General features: G+C 54.8%; 1 protein-coding gene across 18 annotated transcripts in view; it reads right to left on the bottom strand.

Moving 5' to 3' along the window:
• Positions 1-17,487, bottom strand: part of RAP1GAP2 (RAP1 GTPase activating protein 2) — a 51,336-nt gene that overhangs the window by 6,145 nt on the left and 27,704 nt on the right. For 17 of the 18 annotated variants that reach the window (XM_090122471.1, XM_090122474.1, XM_090122473.1 and 14 more), the window contains 15 exons: positions 11,340-11,424; positions 7,289-7,324; positions 7,138-7,182; positions 6,684-6,716; positions 6,266-6,475; positions 5,927-6,030; positions 5,321-5,399; positions 5,026-5,079; positions 4,091-4,174; positions 3,443-3,543; positions 2,818-2,947; positions 2,587-2,742; positions 1,959-2,030; positions 1,699-1,785; positions 1,389-1,523 (listed from right to left, as the gene is read on the bottom strand). In XM_090122471.1, the coding sequence (XP_089978597.1) occupies positions 1,389-1,523; positions 1,699-1,785; positions 1,959-2,030; positions 2,587-2,742; positions 2,818-2,947; positions 3,443-3,543; positions 4,091-4,174; positions 5,026-5,079; positions 5,321-5,399; positions 5,927-6,030; positions 6,266-6,475; positions 6,684-6,716; positions 7,138-7,182; positions 7,289-7,324; positions 11,340-11,424 (1,411 nt within the window). The remainder of the gene's footprint in view (positions 1-1,388; positions 1,524-1,698; positions 1,786-1,958; positions 2,031-2,586; positions 2,743-2,817; positions 2,948-3,442; positions 3,544-4,090; positions 4,175-5,025; positions 5,080-5,320; positions 5,400-5,926; positions 6,031-6,265; positions 6,476-6,683; positions 6,717-7,137; positions 7,183-7,288; positions 7,325-11,339; positions 11,425-17,487) is intronic. The other variant, XM_090122470.1, reaches the window with a different exon arrangement.

Here is a 17,487-nt window from a genome sequence, read left to right as displayed (position 1 = left end):
TGCAGAGCGGCCCAGGGGTGCAGAGAAAGAAGCAAAGGTGCAGTTCTGAACAGGAACTGAATACGTGGGGGCTGATGATGACTTTAACGTGTTTTGACTCAAACTGTTGGAACCAGAGCTGTGCATGCGGGAGGCAGAGACCTTTTGCGAATCTGAACACCCATTTTGGATGCTTGAACAGGACTCGAGCTATTTTTAAAGCCTTCCCTCAGTTGTTGTCCCAGCCACTCACAAATAAGACCACGAGATCTTTTGGAAGTCTGGCACACACCATGAAGAGCAGCAGGGAAATGCGCAAGTTAAAAAAATCTATACACTTATTTTAATTACTGTAATAACCATAGCAACCAGAGCCCAAACTGGACTGTGATACTGGTGTGCCAATTACAGGAAAGTTTCCCTTTGCAGCTATTGCATCCTAAATTTCTGCTGTGCTACCCAGCAGGCCACAGCTATTCCTCCTCCAGAGCATTTAAGCACAGCTCAGGACACAGAGGTGTCGGAGGAAACAAGCCTCCAAAGGCCATGTTTTTGAAGGCTTCCAGCACTGCATCCATGATGCACAGGCACCGCTCTGCTGCCAGCTTCAGCCCCATGTAAAACCCCTCAATACCAACCCACACTGCACCCTGCAGCACCCGACCGCATAGGGACCACGGTGTCCCCTCCTGCCCCTTGAGTAACGAGCTGCAAGCAAGCATCCATCAGACTGGATTTATTGGGATCAGCAACTTGTACAAACTGATGGTGTCTGTGGGCAGGAGCAGCAGGTTGCTCTGCTGCCAGCTCTGGCAGCATGTGGGCAGGAGGATCTCCTCCTGGCACTGCCAGAGCCCCAGCACAGCACTCCATGCATGGCATGTCCCCTACCACACCCTGCCAGATGAGCCAACAAGAGGAAGGGGCCGAGAGCTTGTCAGTGTGATGCAACCAGCAGAACATCCCACCCTGCTCCAGCCCCACGGTGCTCAGAGCACACAGCGCAGGAGGTACGCCAGCACACAGCCCAGCAGCGCGGCCCCAAGGCGGCGGGGCAGGAAGATGCCAGCTCCAGCTGCTGGGCGCACCATGCGGCCCAGGGCACCCTGCAAGCCCAAAAGCCGTGTCTGCTCTCCGTGCACCACAGTGCAGAGAGGACAATCAGCGTCTCAGATCGTGAATACGCTGTAGGACAGCTGCATCATGCCTCAATTTCTGCATCTTGTACCCCAACAGGATGCAGCTGAGCCTACACCCACCCCCCAGCATGAGACCAGCAACGTGGGGACCCTCCTCTGCCTTCAGGGCCACTCACGCCCAGAGTGAGTGCACTTCTGCACCTTCCACAAAGACACCTTCCGGCCCTGAGTACACGTTAACTTTCCTGTTGGGGAGAGACTAAAGTTTACCTTGAAAGACTCCAGGAAGCCCCCATGTCCTCCATTCTCCAGCTTGTCCTCCTCGGGCCCCATCCCCAGCATGGTCTGTGTGTGCCCATGGAGCTCATCGTGAAGGTTGTCCAGCAGGGCGGCACGTGTCCGGTCCTGGGGAATGACACCAGGCTCAGCAGGACGGCCCCGGGTGTGAGGACACGAGGAAGCTCACTCTGCTGGTCCCTGACTTGTCCCGGAGCTGACCCAGCTCAGAGCAAGGAGGAGCAGTTCTAGCACACTGTGGGGGTGATGTGGGGCAGTAGGGGGCAAAGGCAGCGAGCCGTACCTCCAGCTTCGCAAACTTGTCCGACTTGCAGCAGGCATTCTCGGCATTGATGAGCTTGGTCAGCAGGAACTCCCGGAACTCGGGGCTCTAGGGAGTGAGAGTGGGGGCTTGGACATCTGCACTGTCCTGCTGCTGGTAGCACCGCGCCATGACCCTACAGACCCCACACCCAGCTCCACCTCCAGGTGTGCCCTGAAGCATCCCAGACTCACACCCACACACAATTCCCAGCTTGGCATGCACTTTCAGCCCTGTCTCACCTTCTGAAACACTGGCGGGCTCGGCAGTGGTGGGCCAAAGGAGGGGACGTCTTCCCGGGCCGTGACGGAGACCTGTGTGTGCAGGGGCAGCGGTGGGCTGAGGGCAGCGCACAGCACAGAGCCCACTTGGGGTGATGCCCCCAGCCCAGCCCCGGGCTGCAGCCCACCTGTGTCCATGGGATAACTGCTCACATCTACTTCTCACAAACCTTCTTCCCTCACGGCCCTAAGTGGTGTGCTTTCAGAGTGAGAAACTGTCCTGCTGCGCCTCCTGATGGAGGGGTGATGCTACCTACACTTGGGCTCTGTGTTTAGGCGGTATGAGCTGTTCTGGGGCTCATTGCAACATCTGTGGCATCAAAAATCCCTTGTAAATGAGCATACTGCTACATGGGCACGTTTTATATGTACACATATGTATGTATACACACACACTGTAATAGCACAAACACAAGTGTATGTGTTCATGTACACACATATGCTCAATATACACATTCTCCAGTTATGTAGATGCCTGAGCACCCTGAGCACACATGAGCAAATGTGTGGTTTGGAGATGCGGCCTGTCCTGCACGTGGCTATGGACAGACAGAGCAAAACGTGATACGTGCGAGCTGGGATCCCATACCTTGTAGGATGCAGTGTCTGCATCGGGGTTCTCCACCTGCACCACAATGTAGGCGTGTAAGAAATTGGAGGCAATCATGTCTGGGACGAATGGTGTGTTCTCTTCTTGAAAGATAATTGCCACAATGTCATTGCCAATGTGTCTCTTCCTCTGCAGCTGGGTGGAAAGGGAAAGCGTGGTTGGTACGGGCAGGTGGCCGTGCCCCGCGGGCGCTCCAGCCTCATCCCTCACCTGCTGGGTGTCCCCTTCCGTGAAAGGCAGCTTGGTGGACACGTGGAACATGATCTCCCTGTCCCGGAACACGGTGTACACGGACTCAACCCCCGTCTGCCCGTGGCTGACATCCAGGCCTCCTCGGAAACTGGAAATGAGGAGAGAGTCAGGGAGAAAGGCAGAAATGGTCACTGACAGCTCACCAGAGCCCACTGGTGGCTGTCAGGGGATGAGGCAACGGAACAAACTATCTCATCTGTCTTTATCTACCTGCTAGCAAACGGGAAGGAACAAACCGTGCAGCATGTGGTGCAGTGCAGCCTGAGGCCCAGGGCATGCAGCACAGTCACAGCTCCAGGCGTGGAGCAGACCCCCACGGCACCACCGCACTGCCACAGCCCCTTCCTCTACAGCCGAGTGCAGCAGCCTGCCTCACAGCCTCGGGCTGCAGGGATGGAAGTTCTGCTGTCGGCAGTTCCATCTCCTCTGTGAACTCCCCTGACTGTGACCCACGAGCCAGAGCTATTTGTGCTGCTCTGTGCTGCTCATGAATGAGCTGACTTCTGCTCTCACACGATAGATACTTTACAGACTATATGGTCTCTAGCTAAATTTATTTGTAAAATCAGTCTTTCCTACGTACCCTTTAAAGTCCTGCAGTGTTATGGTGTCTCCCAGCAAATTTAAGAAGTTCCTGAAGGCAGCACTCTCCTCGTTGTTGCCGAACAGCTCTTCCTCCTGGGTCTGCAAAGACACAGATGCATCTTGAGAGAGGAACGGGCAGCCAACCTGAATCCTTCATGTGTGTATTCGAAACAATGAGACCTTGATAATGGTCTTCTATGAGTTCAATCCAAAATAAAATGCAGTATGTAAAGATAATGAGGGTGCCTGTCAGAATAATCTGAGGCAAATTATACAACCCAGCTGTGCCCGTGCTCTGCAGCCAGCATCCCCAGGCTAATGGAAGCACTCACAGGCGTGTCTGCATGGCTCCCAGCTCCCACCAATGCACCACTTTGCACTGTCTGAACACACATCTAATTAAGGCACCGTGGCTGCTACAGTGCATTTCCACATCCATTTCTCCCTACAGCTGATTTTCATATCGATTATTCTTCAGTCACATTGTATTTTAATGAGTCAGGCCCTATCCAAGTCACCAGAGACTTGCAGTTGGTAAGGACACCAGCTGCAGCACGTGCTGCACGTGGCACTCATTCACCTGAGTGCCAACAGCAGTGCGAAGCACCAGGCACAGCAATGCTCCACGCTCACAGCGCTCACTCACCTGCCTGAACTTCTGGTAGATGACACCAAACTTGAAAGTGTTGTTGACCTCATGCTCATCATAAGCCACTATCATCTGGGAGGCCTGCAGTGAAACAAGGCACAGCTGGGAGCCCATGGCAGCTGAGGAGTGGGACCTGGGGTCACTGTCCTGTGTGGGCAGCGGCTGCTCTTGGGCTCCCAGTGTTGGATGGTGGCAAGATGGTAATGAGAACGGGTGAATGAAACTGCCTCAATTGGGCTACATCAAAGGGCACCGAGAGTCCTGGCAAAGCACTGCTGAGCCTGCTGCATGTTTGACACATAACAAACGGCTGAAGATGATGAGTGTGCTGAAAAACTTTCCCATAATGGGTTTCTACAGCAGCTGAAGAGCTTGCAGTGCTCCAGTGATCCTGGAGCGGGGTTAGGGTTAGTGAGTTCCAGCCCTGTCACAGTGAGGACAGGCTCAGTCCTACTGGGCTCCAGCTAAACTGCAGGCACCAAACCCAGATTGGGGCTGGTTCATACCTCATAGTCTGTGTGTCCTTCCCTTTGGCAAGGTGCGTCTCTCACCATAGTATCACGGAATGGTTGGGTTGGAAGGGACCCTACAGATCACCTTGCTCCAGTCCCTCAGTGGGCTGGGTGACCCTCACCAGAGCAGGCTGCACAGGGCCCCCTCTGGCCTGGCCTTGGGCATCTCCAGGGATGGTGCATCCACAGCTCTGGGCAGCCTGTGCCAGGGCCTCACCACTCTGTTTCTGTAATTCCCTAAGGAAAATAGTACCTATGCCCTGCATCTGTACAGAGCACCGAGGAGATCTTTCTCAAAGGTACTGAATCCTCCTAGCTCTGCACAAGTTCCCGTGCTCAAAAAGCAAGCTACTGGATCATGGGGAAAAAGGCAGAATTATCCCAACCTCATCTCTACTGAATGCAAGGTAAGTTCCTCACCTTGGGATACAGAACCGGATTAAACTTCAGTCCAGAGGCATCATCACAGAAGGCCTGGGAGCAAGGGAAAGTGCTGTGAGCATCAGTGGGCATCAGCATGGCTGCACACATCTTATCAGAGAGACACACCCAGCCCTTGGCTGCAGGAGCTCCCCTGGCATCCCGTCCTGCTGCGATGCCCGTGCCCAGCTGGTGCTGACCAGAGGTGCAGTGGGGCAGCCCCTGGGTGCAGCTTCCCCCTCCCCTTCCCTGAGCTCACCCAGCAACCCACCCGGAGCAGCCCCACGCAGGTTACCTTCGCGATCTGTAGGATGCTGGGCAGCTTGCTAAATCCTGCCAGAGGAATCCTTTCGTGCAATGTCTTCACTTTGGACCTAACAAGGAAAAAGAAATGAAAAGAAGCTGGGGAGGATCCCATGCAGCCCGAGGCACTGCAGCCTCCCTGCCTGCCAGCAGCACAGCTCTGTGCCATGCACACTGCAGGAGGTGCTGCAACATGGTGTTCTGCTGGGCTTGGTCAGTTACCAAGAGCTCCACTGTTATTTTCATCTCTGCATCTCTTAAAATATTCGTTGTTTGAAAGAGAATTGAGGCAACGGCTCAGGCACCCTTGCCAGATTAGGGGAAAAATGGCAGCAGATATGACAGTGGATCATGAGGAGTTCCAGATGTGATTTCAGCAGTGGATCAAAGCTCTGTGTTCACCACCAGTGGTCGGGCAGCCCCAGCACAGAGCAGTATAGGGACAGTACCTCTGGCTTCTGCCCTACCCCGAGCCCCCCGAGCCCTGCACACCATGGCAACGGGTGTGCTGCATCCTGCCTGCGGTATTTACAGAGAAACAAATGGAGAGTCTTTCAAGAAGATATTTTGCTAAACACTGCATGTTTTTCCTCTGTACCTGAGTATAATCCGTAAATATTCGGTGCCATCCACCTCCTCACACTTAATGGACAGGATCAAGTTTCCCAGGCTGCTGGCTGTGCAGTAAAAGTTTAAGTGGTCCTGCAGAGAGAAGCAGCAGGTGGGCGGTGGAGCTCAGCACATGGCAGGATGACACTCCTCCCCCCAGCCTCGCAGGCTCTGGGCACAGCATCCAGCACTGTGAGTCAGCAGCCCTGCTGCCCCTGCCCAGAGCAAGGCTGCAGCATTCGCCCTTTCCACTCACAGCTGTAGGATTTGATTTTTTCTCCTGGCTGGGAGAAATTTTCAGCCAACCCCTTGCCCTTTCCGCACCCACCTTCCCCAGGAAGTGCTTCCTGTAGGCTCTGGCCTCTCCTTTGCACTCCAGCTTGTACCCATAGGGGCTGGGGCTGAAGTTCTCCTCCTCCTCCTCGCAGACACTGCTGTCGGATGAGGTGGGCGTGCCGAGGTTCTCTGGGTCCTCAATCCAGTACCCCCCAAACTGGGGCAGAATAACCAGCGGGTAGGGGCTGCCCTTCTCCAGGATCTGGGGAGGCACAGGATGATGGGCTGCCCCACACCTCAGGGTAGGTCCTGCCCCTCTGCAGTGCCCTACTCCTCTGCGGGGAGCAGGTATGGCACTGCAGAGCTGGGCAGGAGCAGCGTGCCTCACAGCTCCTGCTGGAAGCAAGACTCTGCACACTTCTGGAAGGGCACTGCCCTGGGGGCACAGCAGCATGTCTCAGAGCACCTACCTCATCGATGCTGGGGTATGGGATGTAGTCCTCCTGCAAAGGGAATCACAGAACTGCGCACTACTGCTTGCTCCCCAGGTTCCATCTGTCCCTGAACCCCAAACCCAATTTAACACACTAAGTGATGTTGCTGGGTGCAGCCCCAGCTCTGCCCTGCTCTGCCCATGGCACTGCTCATCCTGCACCCACGCCAGCTTCCGCACAGCACCACAGAACCAGCCAGCACACATCACTCAACAGAGATGCACCGCTTTGGACGCAAAGCTGGATTAGGGATTTACATGCACCACTCTCTTATCTCTGCAATTCAATCAGTGCCTTGCTTTTAGATAACTCCTAAATCCCTTTTAGTCCTTTAAACAACTGCCTTTGACTACACACATTAAAGCCCCGATTTCTGGAGATAACAGGGAACTCCTGGAAAGATCCACACAAGAAATAAAATCTAACAAACCTTATGTTTTTGGCTTCCAGCTTTCTGATCTTCAAGTTTTGGTGCCTGTTTGGAACAAAGTGAACAGATTGAGCAACGAAGAAGCTGCCACCACACAGACGCCAGCAGGACATCTCACGCCAACGCCGCCCCGCACCGCACTGCAGCTCACCTGCATCTTCTCCAACATCTCGAAGAATTCTGCAGACTGAAAAAGAAAAGAGAACCGTGCTGTCCAACCGGGCGCCGGGAGCTGCCAACATGGGCTGCAATGCCGAGCAGAACAGCTCAGCCATCCTGCAGGCCTGGGCTGGGAAGGAGCCGCACTGCACGCTGTGGATGCAGCACACGCTCAGTGCTGCATGGTGCTGGAGATCAGGTGGGCACAAAGCCCAGGCTGCTGCTCCACACAGAAACCAGCAGCAAAAGCTCTGCTCTGGGGCTGGGCCTGGCCAGGTGTGCTGATCCATGTGCTGCAGTGAGCAGTGGCTCCCGAATGCGCGGCCCTGCATGCTGGCCTTTGGCAGGACACCACTGGGACAACGGTGGCACAGTCACCCTGCATGGCCCCTCCTACTCCCACATACAAGCAAATAAATTATCCAGCATCCTCCAGATGTCAATACTGGGGCACTCCTAGTAAACCAATACATGACTTTGACAGGGATATGATGAAGGACTTCTTTCTCCTCTCCTTTATCCTCCCCCACCCACAGACCTTAATCCGTGTTTATTGCAGGACGGCCACAAAGGGCCGTGACACCTCTGGCTCCCAGCAGTGGTTGCAGAAGGGGAACGCAGGACTCGGGGCAGGGGCTCACAGCACCGTGCCAAAGAGCACAGCACCAGAGTATGTTCAGGGGAGCCCTAGAACCAACTGAATTCCTCTAAAGACAGAAAAGAAAGAAAAATCAGAGGGGGAGATGAAGAAATGAAAATCATTCCAAGACCAAAGGTGCCTCACACAAGTTTTCTCACGCACAGACGCAGCAGAGGTGAGCTGTGCTGCAGCAGCCGCCGGCCACCACTCCCACAGCGCAGCGGAAGGCGCTGCCCGATGGCCGGGCACCAGCACAGCCTGCAGCCCTGGCCACAGTCCTGCCCTTAGACTATGCCCCTTCTTTATCACTGCAGCTGCAGCAGGAGAAACGTACCTAGGTTCAAAAGAGCTCTGCGTCCAAACTGAAAAAGTCTTTGCTTTACTTTAAGTTCCTTTCAGGTTCCTGCTTATCTCCAGGTGTCTGCAATACACGCACGCTCTCTGAGACAATGAAAATAGTTGTCACCCCTCTGCCAGCAGCCAGGGCAGACAGGCAAAACAACAGAGCAGAACCCGATCCACCTTTCCAAGTGAGCTCCAGTAGAACACGTGTACACATTTAATAAAGCAAAGAGCAGTCTGTAGCCATTAGGAATTTATGCAGACTTGAAGCCAAGCTTTACCACGCCACAAATATTTTGGTAAATATAGTTAGGACAATTATACCTTTGTGCTGCTCAGTCAGAAGCAGCGTCACCTGCAGTGGTTCAGCCACCAGTTTGTTCTTACTGAGCTGAGTCACTGAGCCCGGCTGCTCCTGGCAGCAGTGACTGCAGCTGTGTTACAAATGCAACCAAAGGCACCACCGGCACAGAAAGCCATTCCCTCCCTCCACAGGCAGGACAGACCTGTCCCAGAGCTGGTAGTAATGACCTGGTGTAGGGAACCTGCTTTGGCAGGGGGGTTGGACTCGATGATCTCTGGAGGTCCCTTCCAACCCCTACGATTCTGTGATTCTGTGATTCAGTGACCTTAGAAATGCAGAATATCCAAGCCAAAAATAGTACCATTGTTGTTTTCTTCCTAAGCTCACATGCCTTCACTACCTCACAGCTAAAAGTATTCTCCTGACAGCGAAGAGAAGAGATCACAGCATCACCTCCAGCATCCCAGCACAGTGCTGCATTTGCTCCTCTCCATCATCATGAGATCTGCCCCAAAGCCCCATTGGCAGAGCTGGTGCTGCTGAGCCCACATGCGGGCACAATGCAGCGAGCAGATAAGGACCGACCTGGAGCAGAAGTAGAAGCACAGCCACAAAGTGCCCACAGCGGAGGTTTCCAATGGAAACAACATCCAGAAAGAAAACCGCACCACGAGTGTGCAGCTGAGGGCCGCACACCCAGAGGTGCCCACGGCCAACCGCCGCCCGCACCGCCGCCCGCAGCCCCGCACGTGGCACTCACCAGCAGCCCCCGCAGGAAATCCATCCCAGCCCCGCACTGCCCGCAGCTCTCAGCCTCGCCGCCGGAGCTGCTGCGGCCACCGCGGGTCCTACCGGCAGCGCAGCGCGGAGCGACCCAGCGCCAGGCGGGCCACCATCCCCACCGACACCTCCCTTCGTTAATGTTTCTCCAGCCAGAGGCATGGCAGGGCTGCTGCTTTGTTATTTAAAAGGGTGGCTCCGCGGGAAGTGCCCCAAACAGGTTGGGCAGGAAGCGGGTGAGAGTTCGCACGTGGCTCAGGGAGGTTTTCCCCGTCACGGACGCGAGAGGTGGCACAGAGAGCTGAGTGGGGCGGGAGGGGAGGGAGGGACAGGGGCTTGGTTCCAACGAGCACATCCCCATCTCCCAGATGCATCCGGGCAGCGCAGCAAAGAGCCCAGCACAACCAGCACCCAGGCAGCGCCTCGCCCCAGCCGCAACCACGGGGTCACCTGTCATTGCCATGGGCGGGTATCAGCGCAGCCCTTCCAGCCTGCCTTCAGTCTGGCTGCTCTCCGCACAAGGCCAGTCAGAAAGCCTGCACCACGCCAGGTCCCGGGTCTGGCTGTGCCACGCCGTGCCCACCTGTCCCCTGGCTGGAAGTGCCTGCGACTGCGAGGCCATGACTGCCCCTGGGGCCGTGTCCCTGCCTGCACCTGCTGCCCCTTCCTCTCCCCTTGAGTTTCCAGGGCGGACATAGCAGAGCAGCAGGGGAGCCCAGGAGCAGACGGATGGCTTTGCCCCGTGGCCGCTCCGCTCTGCTCTCTTTTGGCTCGGTCTGCCGCTCTGTTCCTACACGGTGATGCCCATTACAAGTGCCAGACAAATTCCTCCCGCTGAGGGCTGGTGGGAAGCAAGCCTCACTGTGGAATTACACCAGCAAAAAAGGTTTTTGCCATTGTAGTTTGCCTCCTTCAAGGAATTTGAGTTACACCAGGAAAACACATTTTTGCTGGCATAGCTTGCATGCTCTTAGAAGGAGTTTGCTCACACAGCTGAATTAGCAATGGGCTGTTCTGCAGGAAGCCAGTGCCTCCAGCAAGCTGTCTGCAGCCTGTGCCCAGAATTAAGCAGAAAGCACAAAGTGCATGCAGGGATGAACCTCCTCACTTTGTGCAGCTCAGCTGCGAGCTCCTAGCTGGGGGCTGCTACAAGGCAGGGAGGAGTGAGTGAGCTGTGCTGGGCAGGACTCACTGCCAGCTCCATGTGTCCCCCTATCCCACCTCCTCAGCCCCAGCCCCTCATAACGCCCGCCATCCACCAGTGTGCTCTGCCAGCTCACTCCTGCTTTGTGCACCCGGGCCTCCAACATAAGTGCAAATGAGCCAAAACTTGAGAAACCTCACTAATAAACTTCTCTAGCTCAATTCATCCCCAGCCCCCCTCCTCTTAACAACCATTTAACCAGGTTCTCAGCTGTCTTGTAAGCTTCTCTTCGATCTCATCTTCACCAGTTTAATGAGTAATTTCCCAGGTGGCAACATATCGAATGCTTTGCAGCTACCCAGGGGGAAGAGCTGCCATTTCCTTTGTCTGGAAGCTCCACTCGCACTAATTGCTTGGGTTACTCCGAGAGCAGAGGAGCTGCGCACCTCGAAGGCTTACGCTGGGGCCAAAGAGCAGGTGCCAGCAGCACGCAGGTGGGTGCCTGGGGCAGCACATGGAGCTGGGGCCGATCAGACAGCAGCACTGGGCTCTGCACCCGCCTGGCACCGCCGCTCGGCATTGCATAACGCGGCGGCAGCAGAATGGGGCCCGCTGGCACGCTCACCGCGCTGTAGCTGATGGTGTCTGAACATACTGCCGGCTGCTCTCCAGAAACCACCTACTCTGCTCCGCTCGGAACGGCCCCAGCTGCTACAGGCGCTGCGTTGGAAGTGCCGCTCCTTGCCGGCTCCGTTTCCAAAAGCAGCACCCAGCCCGGACCGCGCGCCCACGGCCCCGGCACAGGGTGCTCAGCCCTGCAGTGCAGCACTCACCTTCATGGTGGGGGGGGCAGTGAGCGGAGGGGACAGTGGCCGCTCTGGGAGAGTCACATCCGTGCTGCTCAGCAGCTCCTGCTTCCTGCAAAACAGAACAGGTGTCGTCAGCAACCCCTGCGGCCCAGTCTGGGAGAAAGGAGAGAAGGAACACGGGTGACCGGTCTCTTTTGGTTGAACCGGCCTCGTGTCTCAGCACCACGGCCCCACTGAGTTCAGCATGGTGGTGCTGCGTGAACCCCCCCAGGCTCCACCAGATTGGGCTTTGGCAAGGGCCAACCACATGGATACCCACAGCAGAGTGGCACTGGCACGGTGGTCTCATGGGGATGTGACACTGGAAAGCAGGGGAAAAAGAACTGCACCAAGAGCCTGCCAAAAAATGCAACCCCACTTCTCCTCAGCCCTGAGAAGCTGCACTCAAAGCCCTCCACTGATGATTTGATAAAAACACTCTGTGCCTTTAAAAAAAAAATCCCTTCTCAGGCAGACAATCAAATCGTCACACGCAGCAGTACTGCCAGATGCTACTCCGGGAGTCAGAAAATCTGAGATTTAATTTTGTTTCCTCTCGTTCCTGCCAGGTTAGTCTTGCAGAAATGGGGCCAAAATGTCCAACTGTTTATCACGCAGTAACGAGGTTTGCTCCCATGGCAGCCCGCCTGGGATGGCACAGCACAGCATGAGGCAGTGCATGGGGAGCCGAGCAGCAGTGCACACCAGGGCCCCACCAGACAGTGGTAGGTGCCTGCAGCCGACACTGGGACACCAGCAGAGCTTCTTGCGACAAACACCTGCATTAGCCTCACTTTGCTCCCAGCCCAGAGCTGGAGGGGCGCACCCCATGGCACGTCCCTGCAGCGCATCCCTGCAGTGCATCCCTATGCCAGCTGGGCTCTGCTGGGCACCCTGCACTGCAGAACAGCCCGCTGGGCACTGCGGACCGGACAGCACTGCACTGCAGGAGAAACAGCTGCACCAATGCAGAATGTGCCTGTGGTGCTTCACAAGGAGCTGCCACATCGCCCTTGCAGACCTGGTTTTCTATGAGACCACTGTGGCAAAAGCAGAACCCCACTGCTACCGTGCAAGGCAAAGGGCAGCTGTGCAGGGATGTCCCTGCAATGACAGACTGAGAAGGGCCTGACAGGGCTGCCCACTGCTCCTCCTGCCTTCCTGCTCGTATTTACAATTGCTTCTGCTAACAGACGTCTCCTGGCCCTGATGGACTTTGACTCCATCTGTTGAGACACACACATGTACGCACTCACGCACCCAGCTGAGCATGTAGGACAGGGCAGTGCGGGGCTCCTGCCCTGCCTGGTCCTCAGCCCTCAGCCAGGCACAGAGAGCAGAGGCAAGGGGCTGCAGCTCAGTGCTGAGATCTGGGGGAAGGTGCTAACAGGACACAGATCAATAGTTCCCTGATAGTTAATAACTATGGAACAGGAAGCCATGGACTCAAATTGACCACGGAGCCAGCGTTGGGTCATGGGGCAATGAAGGGCTCAGGCCCCCATCAGTAGCCTTGACCCAGGGCCAACACCCAAGAAATGAATGGAAATGCTTTAAGACCGCATATGGGCAGCAGCAGAAGCCACGTGCTGACCACCTGCATTGACCATTGAGTTCCCTCTCTTCCTACTCCCCACAAACTCACCGCAGCTCCACTGCTGAGAAGGTGCCCAGATGGCAATTTGCACTCTTTGTTCTACGACTTCCTGGAGCACTGCAGGCAGCCAGACATGGACACAAGCACCCATCTTTGCTCTCTTCCTTTCAACCCTCTTTCTGTCTGATTGCACCAATCTGCAGAGCAGCCTCAAAGGCACAGACCTCCAAAGATGAAAGTTATGGGGATGCATACAAATAATTCCATTTGATCTGGGATTTGTAACAGGTTGCCATAGCATCGCATTCTAAGTATTATAAAATCACTCGCACAAGTTAACAACGTGTTCTGTTATCACATGTTGATTGCTTCTTTGGGGCCAAACTGCTGGAGCTGCGATCTCACTTCAGGGTGAGCACACAGAACATTCACCAGCAATCAGCCCTGATGCCAGCAGCACACTGTGGTGACCTGCAGTACCGAGCGCAGTGATTCAGTTCTCTGTCAGCACCGGGATCAAGGGCCACCAGCCTGACTCCCAGCAGTCTGCCCTCATGGGATGACGAATGGCTCGGGGGAAGGTCGGTGTGTCCCCACCTGCACAGGGCACGGCAGCCCCGGGAGCCCACCTGAAGCTCACAGCAGAGCCCACAGTGCCACCAGCACAGGGACCTTGGCATCTGGCACAGCCCTGTGCCGCCCTGAGCACCTCACAGCACAGCACAGCCCACAGCCACCAGCTCTGCCCCGAGCTCACCCACAGCTGCAGTGGGACAATCAGCACAGGGGGGAGGGGAAGAGGGGGATGGAGGCCGGGCTGCCCCTCACTGAGCCCTACAGGGCCAGGGCAAACCGGGCAGGGCAGAGGCTTCCCGGAAAGCTGCGCAGACATCACTTAGGTAATGTTATTTCTTCATTTTCCTCATTAGGCAAATTAAGAAAGAAGGCAAAAAAAAGAATTAGAATCCTACATACTTAGTAAATCTAATTAAGGAAATACCTTAATGCAGTTACCAGGCCCAGCCGCGGGGTTTTCTGAAGGGGAGCAGGAACCAACGCACCACCGGCTCTGCGGCACTGCCCCGTTCTGAGCGCGGGCACCGGGAACCCACAGAGCAGCCAGGGTGGGTGGAGTCATTCTCTGATATTCAGAGCACTTCTGGTCACATCCCAGAAGCATGAACAAATTCAGGTCCTGAGCCTGGCAGACCATGCTGGTGTGCTGAAACGCTGCTCAAAACGTGCTGCTGGGTGCGGAGCATGCCCTCACTGTGCTGCACTGCTGAATGCACCCAGCGGCAAGGCAGCACTGCTGCATCGTGAGGAGCTCCCTGGCAATCAGGAAATCAGGAGCATGGACAAGAGGTCCCACACCAGCTGCCCTGCTAATGACAGCCCACAGCACCATCATGGCACCATGTACATGGCCCCAGCCTGGGGGGCTTGCTCTGTGCCAGCCTGGCACAACACCAGAATTCCAACATAATCACATCATGGATATGTTTGTTTGCCTTTAAAAACCCATTTTGGGGATCTTTGTGGGAAGGAAGGTGGCTACTTCCACCCACCAGCAACCACATTGGTCCACCTCCTCCGGCTGTGCCATCCAAGCTCCACCAGGCAGCTGGACACTGAGATGCTCTCCACCCACTGACCCTCCAGCAACATCGCAGGGCTTCTCCGGGCATGAGCTGGGCTGGAACCAACATGCACCCCTAAGGCATAGCATGGCTGTGTGGACACAAGCAAGGACACAAGCACCCTGTACAGAGCTCTCAGCTGTACCTTTCTTCCTATATTCTCACTAACATCTAACAAAAGACTTCTGCACGCATTCTGCCTTTTTGTTTGTTCGTCTGATTTACCAGGCAGTCTAACCTGACAGAGCATTGATACAAATTGTGCGTGGGAAGGGGAGATGTCAACATATTATGTGACGCCGTTTTGCAGCGAGCAGTAAGCGCTGCCTTTTGTTATGCTGTGTCAATTAAGTGCTCGGAGCATCACAGGTTACATTTATGCCTTCGCTTAATTCTGCTGATGAAACCTGGCCCATGGAGGTGTTAATCCCTCACAGCACACCCATCTGCAACAAGTTCAGCTGTCGGGATGCTTTATCCTTGAGAAGGACAGTAAAGATGTTCTGTAAATTAACAGCCTCTATTTTTGGAGCCATCGTTTTTTTTTTTGCCCTTGATGGGCCTCACCTTGCCAGCTGCTCCCTCTCTCATTTATTTAACATTCAGTGCCCAACATCTGAAGTTTGCCCAGAGGCTGACTCCCCACGCGCACCGCCACGGCTCCACAGCCACTCCTGGGCTCACCCAGACAGGGCACACAGGCAGCACTGGCCCCATGCAGCCCTGTGCACCAGGGGACGGCCATGGGCACGCACTGCAGGGCTGCCCGGCTCCGGCCCCAGTGCTGCAGGTGCACCACAGCTCAGGGCAGGTGTGGGCAGAGCCTCAACAGTGCAACGTTTTCCCCAGTAACCCTTGGCTACCTATCGCTTTTCTGCACTGAAGCCTGAAAATCAGCAAAGAAAGAGAACAATATTTTCTGGTCTAGATTGTTTGCAGTAAATTTTGTGTTTCCAGACTACCAGCCTGCATCTGTGTGCACAGAACTGCCGCAATTGCACAGTGTGCACAAGCAAGGAACCAAAGCCCTGCTCAGAGCAAGGTGACATTTAACTACAAACGGCTATAGCTTTAATTACTCCCCTGCACCACGAGTGACTGTAGTTGGAGCAGTTCAGGACATCCTGCACTCGTGCAGGCGTTGCTCCTGTGCTGTTTCAGGAGGGCATGGCACACTCAGCGCCCGCCTGCCCCACTCGTGCTGCTGTCTGCAGCTGGACAGGAGCTGGAGCCCTTCCAGCCCACCAAGGACTTCCCACTTTGTCTTGGTAGGAGAGTACAGCTGGTTCTGCAAATAATACTGGAAAGAGATTTTTATCACTTGCAGATTTTGTTCTCTGGTCTCACTTCTAGGAGTGGAGAGGAAGCAATGATTTCCAGCAGCATTTGGATAAATCAGCCAAGGGACTCATGGACCATTTAATACCAGAAGGATTGTCTGATCCGATTCCTGAAAAAACATGAGCCAAGGAACCTTGGGCAGCCGCTTCTGAACTGATTCAATAATTTGCAAATTAAACAGAACAGCTCCCAGAAACCAGAGCCTCCGACCACATGCAGAACAGCACCAAGCAGAGGGATGTTGCCTCCATCTGGCCCCGGGCTGTGGGGCAGGGGAACGGGAGCGGTTCCAATGGTGGGAAGGGACCAGAAATCCATGGGATGCCTTAGTGAGCGTAATCCCCGACCCCACTGAAACAAATGGGAATGTTTAAATCAACTTCAGCAGTGCAAAGATTTCACCCCGATGACTTCAGCAAGGTGTGCACCTTGTGTCGGTGCAGGGCGCTGCTTCTCTGCCTCAGCCCGAGTGCAGGACACGCACAGACCTACAGAGCGCCCAGGTGAGCATCGCCTTGCTCCTGCAACGGGAGCCTGCCAAAGTCCATTTGTTGTGCTGTACTTTGCTGGTTGCTAATAAGACAGGGACGTGGGCCACCAGGGACTCCGCAGCTGCCACCGATCCTGCCAGACTTGCATATGGCTCATGGAAAGCAAAATTCAATTGCAAATGCAGAACAAAGCCTGAATGTAGGAGGAAAAAAAGAAAATAGGAGCAGGTGGAGGAACAGAGTCCCTTTTGACTACACCGCTAACAGTCCCTTCCTTTTCCTGCAGATTATGTCACTTTGATGGCCCTGGCAGTTTGCATAAGATGAAACAGCCACATTAAAGTACTGCTTGAATTCTCACTATTGCTCCCATGAAGGCTCCTCAGACCACAGCAGACAGGAGAAAAAATTCCTGAGGGTCTGGTTCTCCCCTTGAGGTGTCTGTATGACTCTCAATGTTCTGAATAAACCCCGCAGCCAGAGCATCGCTGGGAGGGTTTCTGCTCAACTTGATGGGGAACAAAATCCAAAAAATCAGGCTCCTGTGTTACAGGGCAGATTCCATGAGTTTGGAGCCAGATTTTTTTCTCAGCCTTCAGGTGTCATTCTGAGCTCATTCATAGAAATCTGGCACGCCATGGGAAGGAATCACTTTGGGAGCCTCGCTGCTCTACCTAAAGCCCCAGCAAAGGAGAAAATATCTCAGAGCAGCAGCAGCAGCAGAGCTACACTGAAAGCAACCCTAAAATCCTGCTGCCCAGCACACCCACGGCCCATGCACAGCACCTCCAGCAGCAGAACACAGGGCCCCATGACCCAAAACTGTGGAGTGAAGGCAGAAGGAACTCCCAAGGGTCAGTGTGCTGAGTTGTGTAGTTATAAGAAAGACTCCACATAATCAGTTCTTCGTTCATATGTTTTTGTTTAAAAATCACCATTTCAACAACAACACAAAAAGGAAACCATCAATCTGCAGCAGTGCCCATGCTGCTCCCACCCCGAATGGGAGGTATGCACACCACTGGGATTGGGATGCATATTTCGGACTATTTTTAACAACAAAG

Source organism: Phasianus colchicus, chromosome 21, assembly GCF_987193195.1.
Source record: "Phasianus colchicus chromosome 21, bPhaCol1.hap1.1, whole genome shotgun sequence".
Classification (NCBI taxonomy): domain Eukaryota; kingdom Metazoa; phylum Chordata; class Aves; order Galliformes; family Phasianidae; genus Phasianus; species Phasianus colchicus.
Note: the sequence above shows the minus strand (reverse complement) of the source record. Positions and strands in the feature narration are given on the sequence as shown.